The sequence below is a fragment of the Callorhinus ursinus genome, unplaced genomic scaffold (genome assembly GCF_003265705.2).
Source record: "Callorhinus ursinus isolate GAN/ISIS: 27379988/994484 unplaced genomic scaffold, GSC_fseal_2.0 scaffold4, whole genome shotgun sequence".
NCBI classification, from domain to species: Eukaryota; Metazoa; Chordata; class Mammalia; order Carnivora; family Otariidae; genus Callorhinus; species Callorhinus ursinus.
Genome location: NW_027397066.1, coordinates 32,906,634 through 32,919,331, shown reverse-complemented (window position 1 = coordinate 32,919,331; position 12,698 = coordinate 32,906,634). Strand labels below are relative to the sequence as shown.

At 40.9% G+C, this 12,698-nt stretch overlaps 1 protein-coding gene across 3 annotated transcripts in view; it reads left to right on the top strand.

Moving 5' to 3' along the window:
• Nucleotides 1–7,173: 7,173 nt before the first annotated feature.
• PDS5A (PDS5 cohesin associated factor A) overlaps nucleotides 7,174–12,698 on the top strand; it is a 136,578-nt gene continuing 131,053 nt past the window's right edge. For 2 of the 3 annotated variants that reach the window (XR_012377887.1, XM_025887114.2), the window contains exons 1-2: nucleotides 7,174–7,311; nucleotides 8,166–8,343. Coding sequence is in view for 2 of the 3 variants with exons in the window: in XM_025887114.2 (XP_025742899.1) it covers nucleotides 8,206–8,343 (138 nt within the window). In the remaining variant the exon portion in view is untranslated. Of the gene's footprint in view, nucleotides 7,312–7,391; nucleotides 7,527–8,165; nucleotides 8,344–12,698 lie in introns of those variants that run through there. The other variant, XM_025887115.2, reaches the window with a different exon arrangement.

Sequence of the window (12,698 nt, the reverse complement as noted above, 5' to 3'; positions counted from 1 at the left end):
CCTTGCTCACACCTAAGAAAATTCTTATTTCCCCACCATCATCCCAAGTCCATTATCTTCTATCCAGACTTCTGGTTTCCAAATTAGAGAGTTAAGATAGCACAAATACATGAAAATATAGTAATAAAAACACAAGAAAACTAAACCACCTGTTGAATTCAGGAACAATATCTTGTCACCTCTGCATCCTCAACATTTTTCTGCCAGATAGTAAGTGCTAAGTAGTTAAATGTATCAAAACCCAAAGGTTCTCAACTGGCCTCTCCCCATTGTATTTTTGAAAATACACATAGAGATGAAACTAACTTCCATGGAAAGTTCTAGCCTCAGTATGTGTTTGGCTCAAATCAATCCCTGATTCTATACTTACAGTTTTGAAATTTAAAGTGGCTTTCAGATTGACAGCCCTGAGGCATTTGGGGTACGTTCAAACACCAAAGATTCCCCATTATGTTCCCTATCCTGTGCTTTCTAAAGACTGAAAAGATAACTGATATATTTTAGAAATATTTTCAATGGAGTGGACAGAAAAGGAATTTTCTGGTTAAGTTTCAATTTGTCAAAGAATTCAATTAACAGGAAACTTCCTATCCCCTGAAAATCATGATAAATCTTAAGTATGATTAGAAGGTGAAACAGTTCTTGGGGCACCTGGGTGGTTCAGTTGGTTAAGTATTCGACTCTTGATCTCAGCTCAGGTCTTGATCCCAGGGTCATGAGTTCAAGCCCTGTGTTGGGCTCCACGCCTACAAAAAAAAAAAAAAAAAAGGTGAAACAGCTCATATTAACTTTTCTGCAGATTCCCTGCTTAACTTTCTTTAGTCTCTGGATAAGTCTATACATAATTGTACTCCGAAGAGTTTTTCCAAAACAATATCTCTCTAGGTAGCCCACAGTCCAAGAACTATTCAGTTTCTGGAATTACTTGAAAAAATTCAGAAGGCAAAAGTTGTGCAAATTCTTGGCACATTCCTTGTACAATTCAGATAGTGCTGGTTACCAGTTGTAATGTGGTTACATTTCCAGTTAAACCAGAAATTTGAAATTCAGCTACTTATTCCGACAGTCTGCCACAGTTATTATAATGACACTTGATGGTTATAAGTCATAGAAAATATTGCACTTATAAAAATTCTTAATAAAGTGAACATAAAAGAATTATTTGATTATTAAACAAGCTGACTGTGACTTCGGTCCATTCAATTTTACACAACCTCGTTTAGCACATTATATCTCCTCATTCTTAAACTGCTTTCAAAATTCCAGTTTTGGACTTTTGCATATAAGCTGACAAATGAACACTTTGAGCCAAAGCTTGGCGAAGCTGGTTGCCAACGAACAGTTCCATTTTTACAGTTTCTCCATCGTAGTTGTGTAATTACTTAAATATTTGCTTGCATATTGTTCTTATTTCCTAAGAATGTGAGAAAATGGAAAAATGAAAACGCAGATTCTAGAGATAAATTGAGGCTTGGGACGACTGAAAAAAAATGTAGAAATAAGATAAACTGTTGGTCCCAGCTTTATAAATATTCTACAGGTCTCTTTCAAAAAAGCACAGGGTTAGGTCCAAAAACGAGAGTGATGAAATTTGTCTCTCAGAAGGTAAAATGCTTTTGCTTTCTTACAGCTACTAACCAATCTACTTTAAGATAAATTTTACACATGGCTGGTGTTATAGTTTCCTAGAGCTATTGTAACAAAGTACCACAAACTCAGAGGCTTAAAAGAACAGAAATTCATTCTCTTACTGTTCTGGAGGCCAGAAGCCCAAAATCAAGATGGCAGCAAGGCCATATTCGCTCTGAAGGCTCAAGAGAAGAACCCCTCCTTGCCTCTTTCCTTGCTTCTGGTACTTGCTGGTCATCCCTGGCATTCCTTGGCTTGAAACTACATCATGCCAATCTCTATTGTCACCTGGCCTTCTTCCCTGCATATCTCCTTATAAAAATACCGGTCATTGGATTTAGGGCCCACCCTAATCCAGCATGACTTCATTTTAAGTAATTACACCTGCAAAGAACTACTTCCAGATAAGATCACATTTTGAGGTTCCAGGTGGACATGAATTTGGGGTACTATTTGACTCAGTAAAGCTGGGTTCATGGATCATGATTAAGATTTCATCAAGTCCAATTGTTCATTCTAAATCAAGTCATATTTGGTGGTTAACAGAAATTTACTCAAATTAGCTCAGGTAAAAGGGATTTTACTGTAAGGAAACAATTCTTATGGGGAGTCCAAGCAAGACAGAACAATCAGGACAAAAATTAGGACACATCGGGTTTCCTTAGCCTACACATATGTAGATAGTTAAAGACCGTTACTGTTTTGCATTGATATAATTCAGCTAAACATTCCATCTGTTGCTGAGTCTTCATTCACAGCCTATCTCATGATATTTTGTTTGGCTCAGCTCAGCTTATGGACTGCATTTTCTTGGTTCAGGTGCCACTGTAGGCTCAGTCAGGTGTGTGTGTGTGTGCGCGCATGTGCGCACACGCGTGAGAGAGAGAAAGAGAGAGAGAGAATATGTAAGGCTGAGATAGGAACCACTCTCTTAAAAGAGTTTGCAGGAGGGGAGGCAATTATTATCCTCTCTAATATGTTTCGATAAATAAATCTCTTCTGCCTTTAATGTAGTGAAGAAGTATTTGTCATAAGTTTACTTTCTTAATTATTTTAATCATATAAAACAACAGGAGTCTGGCATCCCAAGCTTCATAATAAAAATACACTGGAATGTGATTGTTCAAAGTTTAATTACCGTGAAAATTCTTTCGGTCCTATAATCATTTATCGTCTTAATACTAGCAGTTTGAGGAAGGAAGCAATCTGAGAAAATATAACTCCAAATAATTTCTCATTTTACCACCACTATTAGAAAAAAATTATCGGGGGGGCAGAATTTCTTTGACTTTGGGGGATATAATTTCCAAAAATATTAAATTATATTATTTTTTCCAATTTCTTGAGTTTGTCATCTTATTTTTTTTTTTCTCTTCTGCAACTCAGATGCCCTGAATTGGTTCAATCATCAACCTTGGGTTATAAACACATTCCTCATTGGTGCATGGACTCTCCTTATTCATTCATACATTCATTCACTTATTTAATGAACATATGTGAAGCCATCATTCTGCCGAAGACTAAAGCTTTAATAGGAATATATCTACCTGTGTACTCATTCTCCCATCTTGTCTCCCTGTGTTCCCTCCTTCCCTTTGTACTTCAGGGGTAACCACTACCCTGAACTTTGCTTTTGAACGTTATAAACAAATTATCATATTATGTCACTAAGATTTACTCATGTTATTTATACTTGTAGTTTCTTTCATATTTTGAAAATATTTAGTTATACTTTGTTTTCCCTGCTAGTTAAATAATACTTAATTTTGATTAAACAAATTTAAGAAAGCTGACAGGGGCACCTGGGTGGCTCAGTCGGTTAAGCGTCTGCCTTCAGCTCAGGTCATGATCCCAGGGTCCTGGGATTGAGCCCTGCATCAGGCTCCCTGCTCAGCGGGGAGTCTGTTTCTTTCTCTCCCTCTGCCCTTCCCCTGGCTTGTGCTCTCTTTCTCTCTCAAATAAATACAGAAAATCTTAAAAAAAAAAAAAAAAGGAAGCTGATATAACTAATGATGATGCAGGTCAGCCTTCACAGTTTAAACTGAAGAGAGATTGTGCACGGAGACTAAGATATTAGAATTCAAATAAAGTCTTTAAATTACTATGACAAACAAGTTAATCATTAACGTCTTGGTCATATACACCAAAATGATTCAGACTTCATATTTTTTGTCTTTATCAGTCATCAGTGAAACATGTCAAACTTATTTAGTTCAGTAGAGATAAATTATTATTGTATGCCTAAATATATTTCAATTTTAGCAAATCTAAACCAAGATGTCAGTGGTATCTGGAAAAACACTAAAATAAAGCACCATTTTTTTCAAGTTTCATAGTGATTATGACAGATGGTTAATTTCTCTGTGACCAGAGGTACACAGATGATTCATATGTATAATTTGTGAAAATACTCAGATTTAGCTAGTTCATTTCAAATTGAAGAGCAAATAAGTAATTTCAGATAAACAGAATAGACACATTTTAAAAACATTTTTAAATAACTTAAAAAAGATATTTAAATATCTTAAATATTTTTGCATTTTTATGTTTGATTATAGTTTTACCTTAGTCCAGTTTCACTATGCACAGCTTCAGTCTCCTATTACCCCAATTCATCATTTTAAACTATCACCCTGCTCAACATCTGTAGCATTCAATATGAACACAGTTTATCTTCTAACCTCATCTTCTGTCAATCACTCCTCCAAACCCTATACTGTAGAATGGCACTGTCCAATATAATAGTCACCTAGCCACATGTGGCTAGATTTTAAAATTAAATAAAAAATTTGGTTCCCTGGTCATAGTAGCCACTTTCAAGTGTTATATAATCACATTTTTCATCATCTTCACTTTTATTACCTGGTCCTTATTACCATCTCTCCTTGGGATTTTTGTAGTTGTTTTATACTTGATTACCCTAATTCTTTACTTGCACTTCTACATTGTTTTCAACCCAGCAGCTAGAATGATTCTTTCATTATATATACATATATATATACACTCATATATATATATATATATATATATATATATACACACACACACACACATATAACTTAGGTAGAGCCTAGTATATACCAGTTACTATTCTAGGCACTTTACAAATGTCAACTTATTTATTCCTCATAATAACCCTCAGAGATAGAAAATATTATCCCTGTTTCACAGATGAAAGGAAAATAAGGCACAGGAAGACTAAGTAATTTGCCCAAGGTTGCCTGGCTCATGGAACATAAATCGTATCATGTCACTTCTCTGTTTAAACTACTTCAATAATTCCATCTCAGTCATAGTACAAGCTGAAGTCCTTCCAAAGACCAAGGGCCTAAAAGGCTACATGTGATCTGCATTCCTCTTCTACTCCATCTTCCTCCATAGCAATTTATTTATTCTCTTGTCTGTCTCTCCCCAAATTAAGTTCCACCAGGGTGGTTAGGGATTTCTGTCCCCTTCTCCATTACCAATTTTTTTCTAAGTGCCCAAAACGATGCCTTGCATAGCAGGCACTCTAAATAATCATTGCACAAATAAATGTATCCCTCTCATTTACTGCAAGTGGAAACAAATGTTTAAGAAAGGAGGTTAAAAGCAGAGATTTCAGAATTCCTGAATTTTAGAAGTGTATAAATTCCATTTATTTATTTATTTATTTGTTTGTTAAATTTTTGGGGGGAGGAGCAGAGGGAGAGGGAGAAAGAATGGAGAATCTTAAGCAGGCGCCATGCCCAGTGCAGAGCCCAACACGGGGCTTGATCTCACAACCCTGGGATCATGACCTGAGTGGAAATCAAGAGTCAGTCCCTTAGCCAACTGAGCCATCCAGGCGCCCCTAAATTCAGTTTATTTATGTGTTGTAATCCTTAGGGTTTACTAATCTTGTGAGTGTTTATAAAGTCAAACAATATTAACAAAGTCATAAATTGTGTAAAATTAAAATTGCTGAGCATATACAAAACTCCATTTAATGATGGGTAAATTACTCAGAGAAAAAATGAAAACAAAAAGCACCACTCTTTTGTTATTTAGATATGGCAGATTTAAAAAAAAAAACAAAACACCTTGAGAGGGAGCACTTAAAAGAGAGTAGGTTTTGGTCGGTTTAATTGTTTGGATGAAGATGAACTTAAATGGATTGTTGGCTACTCTAAGTGCCCGAAAACAAAGCACTGACTTTTGGGCAGTTCTAGCAAATGAGCAACTATGGCCAGTTCCATTCCAAGATGATTGCTCCCTTGTGTAATACCTGAAAAACAATTCAGTGAGTACAGTACCTTTAATATTTTTCAGACCAAGTAAAGGATGTGGAAAAGACCAATGGATATCCATCAAGAATAATAATCGAATATAATTTTAAACTATGGTAGTGGTCAATTTCAAAAGCTGAATGCTATTTCATATTACTGTATTCTTTTTTCAACTTCATTTTCTGATACATGTGCACCTGAGGTTCATTTGCTTTATTTATTTTTGTACATTAAACTGCTCAAACCCACTGCATTGGGTCTTCCTTTGTATGAAAGAAAAAGTTATTCTGGGTATATTTAAAACATTTTTAAGAAATATTTTTATTTCCATATTCACAAGAACTATCTAGCTAATTTGTAAACATGCTTACTTCTGGGTGTCACTCAGAGATCCTTATTCTCTAGGTTTGGGAGTGGAGCCCAGGAACCTACGTTTCAGACCATTCTTTGAGAACTACTCGACTCAAAGCTATTTTCATATTTTGCATCTTTCAAAATATTAATTTTAGAAATGCAAAGAGGGGAAGGCAAAAACTCTGGTGGCTGTCAGAGGGAACAAGAATGAGCAGCTCACGTTGTGCCATGTTGTAAAACTTTTCCTCAGTTTGCAGATCTTCTGTTCCTGGGGAGGAAATCAGTTCATTTTCACCGAGTAATCAACCGTCTTTCAACCACTTCTGTCCATGTCTCTCAGGATGACCCCCAAAAGTCATGAACTCATCTTCGCGGCATAACGTAAAGCTCAGTTCGTCCTGCGTGCCCTCACAAGGGCCTCTGGGACCGGGTTCTCTTCCCGCCACAGGGGCCCCTCCTCTGCTTGCCCTTTGGGTCCAATCCTCCCAGAGGCGCAAGTCTTGGCGCCAACCGGGTGGCGGCGCTGTCCGCCTCGCGCGCTGCCGCCTCGGGCCCGAGGGAGGCGGAGGCACGGCCGGCGGAGGAAGGGGAGGGAGCGAGGCGCGCGCCCTGCTCTCGCGTGCTCTCGTACCGCTCGCGTGACCGGCTGGTGTGTTCGCTCAGGGCCGGCTCCCGGGGGCACGGACGGCCGGGCGCGCGCCGCTGCAAGGGGCGTCCGGCTCCCGATCGGCGGACCCGGCCGGCGCGAGGTGTGGGCGGGCGGGCCGCGGGGGTCCCGGGCGGACACGGGCGCACACGCTCCCGGAGGAGCCTTCTCTGAGGCTGCTCTTCCTCGGCCAGACGGAGAGCGGCAGTGTCTCCCCGCCCAGCGCACACTCGCCCCGCGTCTCCCCCCGCGGCGGCTGCTCCTCCTCGGCACCGCCAGCCCCAGCGCCGCTCCCGGGCGGGCGGCGGCGGCGACGGCGGCGGCGGCGGGACCCGCGGAGCCGCTTTGTGTGCAGCCCGACGAGGGGCGGCGGCGCAACCACCTGACAGAGGCCCGGGCGCTCGATGCACCTTCCGCCCGCATGAGGAGGAGGAGGTAAAGGCGGCGGCGGCTCGGCTCCCGCCCTCGGTTGGTGGAGGGAGGGGACGGAAGGGGAGACCGGGGAGGGGGGGGGCGGCGCGGGACCGAGGCCCGGCGGGGCTGCCCGGAGGTGCCAATAAGGCCTCGGCAGCGCCGGACGGCGCCGAGCAGTCGGGGGCGAGAGAAGCCGCCAGGGTCCCTCCGCCGAAGTTGAAGGAACAAAATGTGAAGTGCGGAGCCGCGTCAGCCGCTTCCTGGCGTGGGGTTTGGGGTGGAGGGCGTCTTGTTTTCCCCTCCCGCGGGACAGGGGAGGGGCGGGAGCGTGGCGGGGACGCCTGGGGTCCCGAAGCTCGGCCCGGCAAAGGCGTTCGTTTGCCGGAGCCATCGCTGCGTATGGGTCCGGTTGGGTCCCTAGTTTTGCGGCCTAAGCCGAGCCCTATAGGCCTCGCGTCTCCTTTCCCGGAGGGGACTGGCCGGGCGGGGGACTCGGGGCTGCTCTCCGACCGAGCGGGGGCCGTGAGGGCCTCGCCGGGCTCGGGAGGCTGCCAAACTTCGGACCTCGGTGCTTGGGGGTGGATTTCATTGTGAAAGGCGAAATGGGAAACTCCTGGCGCTGCTCGGCGCTTCCCGCGGCCGCGGCGGCTGGTGCCGGAGAGCCCCGTGGGCCCGCGGCTGGCGGGGCCCGCGTGAGTGCGGGTGGCGGGGCGGCCACCGGGGTCTAGGCCAGGGGAGGGGCGAGTGGCGGGGCCGCCGCCGAGTCCCCGGCCTCCCCGGATAAAGGGCCCTTTGCAGATTAGAGATTTTTGAAATGAAAAAAGAGGTTACAAAGTCTCCCTTTTCTCGCTGAACTTTTGTTTTCTGACCGATAGAGGCCGGTAGAGGACTGTGAAAGAAAAGTTGTCCCCCAGGATGGACTTCACCGCGCCGCCCAAGCCTGCCACGGCCCTCTGTGGCGTCGTGAGTGCAGACGGGAAGATCGCTTACCCTCCGGGGGTAAAGGAGATCACCGACAAGATCACCACGGATGAAATGATCAAGCGACTGAAGGTGAGCGTCTGGACACAGGGTTCACACTTCAGAACGTTTGTGGTAGGAGGTGCTCTCCTGTGGTATTACTGCACTGCTAGGCCTGGCCTTTACAGTTTCACCTACCCGGGTTATTTTTTTTTTTAGGTATCATCTCGTTTTTTTACCCTCTCTGAAAGGTATTGTTCTTTCTTGGCTGTATCTTTGAATAGTTCTGGAGGGATATAATCATTATGGAAAATTAAAAGGAGTGTGCCTCTTTTTTCAACCATAAGAATTTAAGTGCTTTTTTAGAACTTTTTTCTAGAAATATTCATGAGAATACTGTTCAGAGTAGCTTACAACCTTAAATGTAGGCAATAGCTTGCCTAGCAGGGTTCCTATTTCCATTAATTTCTGAGGAGACCGATTTAATCACCAAAGCATTTTATTTGTCACAATTTTCTAATATCCAGAAGCTTAAATACGAATTTAGTATGGTTAAACATTGACAGAATGTACTGACTTCAAAATTCAGACTTGAAGTAAGGTGATGATTTAGGTCCACATGTTCAAAGGGGTTTTCAAGAGAGAATATTTAGCTCTTTTTAAGTTAGCTTATTTAAACCATGGTGGCCCTAAGATCAAGGTTGTAAGTTTCAGGCTTGTATTGGTCAGATTTTTGCTTTCTGTTGCATGGACATAGATTGTGCCCGCAGCCTTACAAGATAAGTGCTGTTCTTGTTAAGGGATCAACTTGATGCAGTGGTTCTCAGCCAGGGCATTTTGTTTTTCTTTCTTTCTTTCTTTTCTTTTTTTTTTTTAAAGTAGGCTCCATGGCCAGTGTGGAGCCCAGTGCCGGGCTTGAACTCACCACCCTGAGATCAAGACCTGAGCTGAGATCAAGAGTTCAACACTGAACCAACTGAGCCACCCAGGTGCCCCTCAGGGCATATTTGACCCCCAGGGAACATTTGTCAGTGCCGAAAATATTTTGTTTGTGACAACTAGGGCTAGATTGGAACAAGGAAAGGAAAAGACTTGAAGCAGGGATTCCAGCTAGGAAACTGGTAATAGTGTAGGTGAAAGATGTTGAAATCTTGAAGCTGGGCTATGGTAGTGGGAAGAGAGGGTAGGGAAGGAACCAAGAAATGTTTCAGACCTAGAATCAGACTTGGTGGGAGGTGAGGGAAGAAACAATGTTGACAGTGTTTCTACCTTGGGCAACTTGGTGAAATGTATTTTTAGGGAATGATCTTACTCCTTTGTTCTAGAGCTTAGTATAGTGCCTACTAAATGTTTATGAAGTTGTGAGCCATTAATGAATATTTAAAGTATTCCTTTACCTTAGTTTTTAAAATCTAATGAGATTCTGCAATTTGTTGCCTCTTTTGAAGGAAAAGGACACAATACCTTCCATTAAAATAAACTTGATACTAAAGATTATACACGAGGTGAGGTGCTTAATTGATGCTTCTTAAGGTTATAGAGAGTGGAGATACTGAAAAATTGTGAAATACAAAGCTGTTAAGTAAACAATTTATAGATCTTTTAATTTTTATTTTCATATCAGGAGTATTGAAATCTTGAATTCAAGTGATGGATAATCTGGTTAAAAAAGTTACGACCATATGTACTTTTTCTACTTGTGGATAGATTATTAGAAATGCTGTTATATAAGTGGACATATAACCAAGTCTAGAATGAGCTTTGGGTTAGGAAATCATTTGTTATGAGTTCTTTTGGAAGTTAAAATTGACATACATATTAACCAGTTTGAATGTCCTGCTAAAATTTTGCTTTTCTCAAGAATCTTAATGATTTTTCCCCTTGTTTTTCTAAGTCTGTTTTGACTTTGTGCTTTCTAGGGATGCCTGGTTAGTTAAAGTAGTACTGTCTCATTGGAAGCATAGATTTTTAACCATGTTTAACTATTTTTGATAATTCTTGTGTTTATTAGACCCTTAATTATGGGCAAATTTTATAAATTCGGTAGTTTTTTTTTTATTATAACATAGCAACGATGTTCAAATGCTGTATAAATGCAAACAGCTTAAAGGCAGGTAAAATCTTAGTGGAATTCAGAGATGTTTGGTCCCTTCTCTTTAGTTTTCAAGAATGGGACAAACATTTTTACAATAGAACCATAATTTTAGAGTTAGAAGCATCTTAAAGGAAATTCTAGAACTCCCTGTATTTCACAAATGAGAAAATTTAGGCCCAAAGTGGCCAAGTAACATGTACTAAGATCAGTCATAGAGTGGCTTAGTGGCAGAGCCAGGGCAATAGCATACTTATTTTCATTCTTAGAGCTGATTTTCTTCAAAGGAATCTAAGTAGAACTAAGAAGTTGTGTTTTTATTATGCAATTGAAAACAGTAAAGTGAAAAGAGAAGGGAATCAGTGAATTAATTTGTTCTTTTGCAAGGAGATAATAGGATGGCATTTTTTTTTTTTTTAACATTAGAAACAATTGTAATGCTTTGAAGCTTTCTTGAAAATGGTTCTTAGGGGCACCTGGGTGGCTCAGTCATTAAGTGTCTGCCTTCAGCTCAGGTCATGATCCCAGGGTCCTAGGATTGAGCCCCGCGTCTGCTCCCTGCTCAGCAGGAAGCCTCCTTTTCCCTCTCCCACTCCCTCCTGCTTGTGTTCCCTCTCGCTGTCTCTCTCTCTGTCAAATAAATAGTCTTAAAAAAAAGAAAATGGTTCTTAGAATATGTCTTTGGAATAGCTAAGGTATACTTTTGTATATATATTATAGGTTTAAATTTCAGTTTCTGAGGAATTACTTTAACTATTCTTATGTCCAGTCACACTGGCCTTCGATCAGTTCCTTGAACATACCATTTCTGCCTAGACAGATGCCACATTACATAACCCATATGTGTACTCTTCTTCTCAACTTCCTTTGTCATTCATTTGTTCATCTTTTGTCACTCATTTGTTTTTCTTAAGGGAAGTCTCTTAGATTCCCCATTACGTGTTCTTTTAGCCCCTTCATATCATTTATTACAGATGTGATGTTACACTTATGCATATGTTCATGAATACAGGTACCGTCTCTCTCTTTGTTTATTTTTGTACCCTGCCAGCACCAAGTTCAATGCCTGGCACATAGTTAGGTGCCCAGCAAATATTTGGTCAGTGGACAAACGAATATTTTGTATTAATATTAGATTAGAAAAAATAATAATAGTGGATTAGAGAAATATTTGTATATTTGAAATGAAGGATAATTTGAAAATATTTTGAATTGCAACTAAGTCTTTACCTGAGATTGCATACCAGAGAGATAACATGGATATTTAGAATTTTAGAACCAGGGCACCTGGGTGGCTCAGTCGGTTAAGCGACTGCCTTCGGCTCAGGTCATGATCCCGGAGTCCCGGGATCGAGTCCCGCATCGGGCTCCCTGCTCAGTGGGGAGTCTGCTTCTCCCTCTGACCCTCTTCCCTCTCGTGCTCTCTATCTCTCATTCTCTCTCTCTCAAATAAATAAATAAAATCTTAAAAAAAAAAATTTAAAAAAAAAAAAAAAGAATTTTAGAACCAAAAGGTAGCTTAGAGGTTATTTGGTTCTGTTCTTATTTTCCAGATGAAGAAATGGAGTCTGAGATGTTGTGATCAACCCTAGTTACAGAAAGCTGAAAACTCACTAACAGTTTGTTGCTTAGGGTTGCCTGGCTGGCTCATTTGGTAGAGCATGCAACTCTTGATTTCAGTGTCTTCAGTTCAGGCCCCCTGTTGGGTGTACAGCCTACTTTTTAAAGTAAATAAACGGTTTTGTTACTTAGATAAGTTACAATTATATATTAATTTTAGAACTATTAAAGGCCATACAAAAGTTATCTGTTTGAAAGGACAGACAGATTGTTTACTACCAATGTTACATTAAGCATCAAGATCTGTAGTTCACAAGTAGCCTTTTTTCTGTATAGTTAAGGATTCTGAAACTAATGTAGCAGTCATGTCTGATAACTTTTATAACACATTCAAAAAACACCTATAAACAGTGCTGTACAAAGCTCCATTAAGTGCTTCTGCCCACAGTTTGTTATACATGTCGGTTTCAAATCATGTATTAATATAGAACTACATGCTACTCACATTTTATTCCTTCTTTTCTTGCTATTTTGGAAAATTATAAGGTAATTTATAAGTCCTTATAAGGACTTTGGAAAGTCCTTATAAGCCTTCATTTTTAGAGAGAGGGACAGACCAGTTGAAGATTTAAGTATTTATTTATTCAAGTAATGTCTGCACCCAACCTGCAGCTTGAACTCACCACCCTGAGATCAGGAGTTGTACACTCGAGCTGAGCCAGCCAGGGGCCCTCAAGATTGTTTCTTATATACACTTCTTATTATCTGGTGTCAGAGTTCAGTACCCCAGACAGTT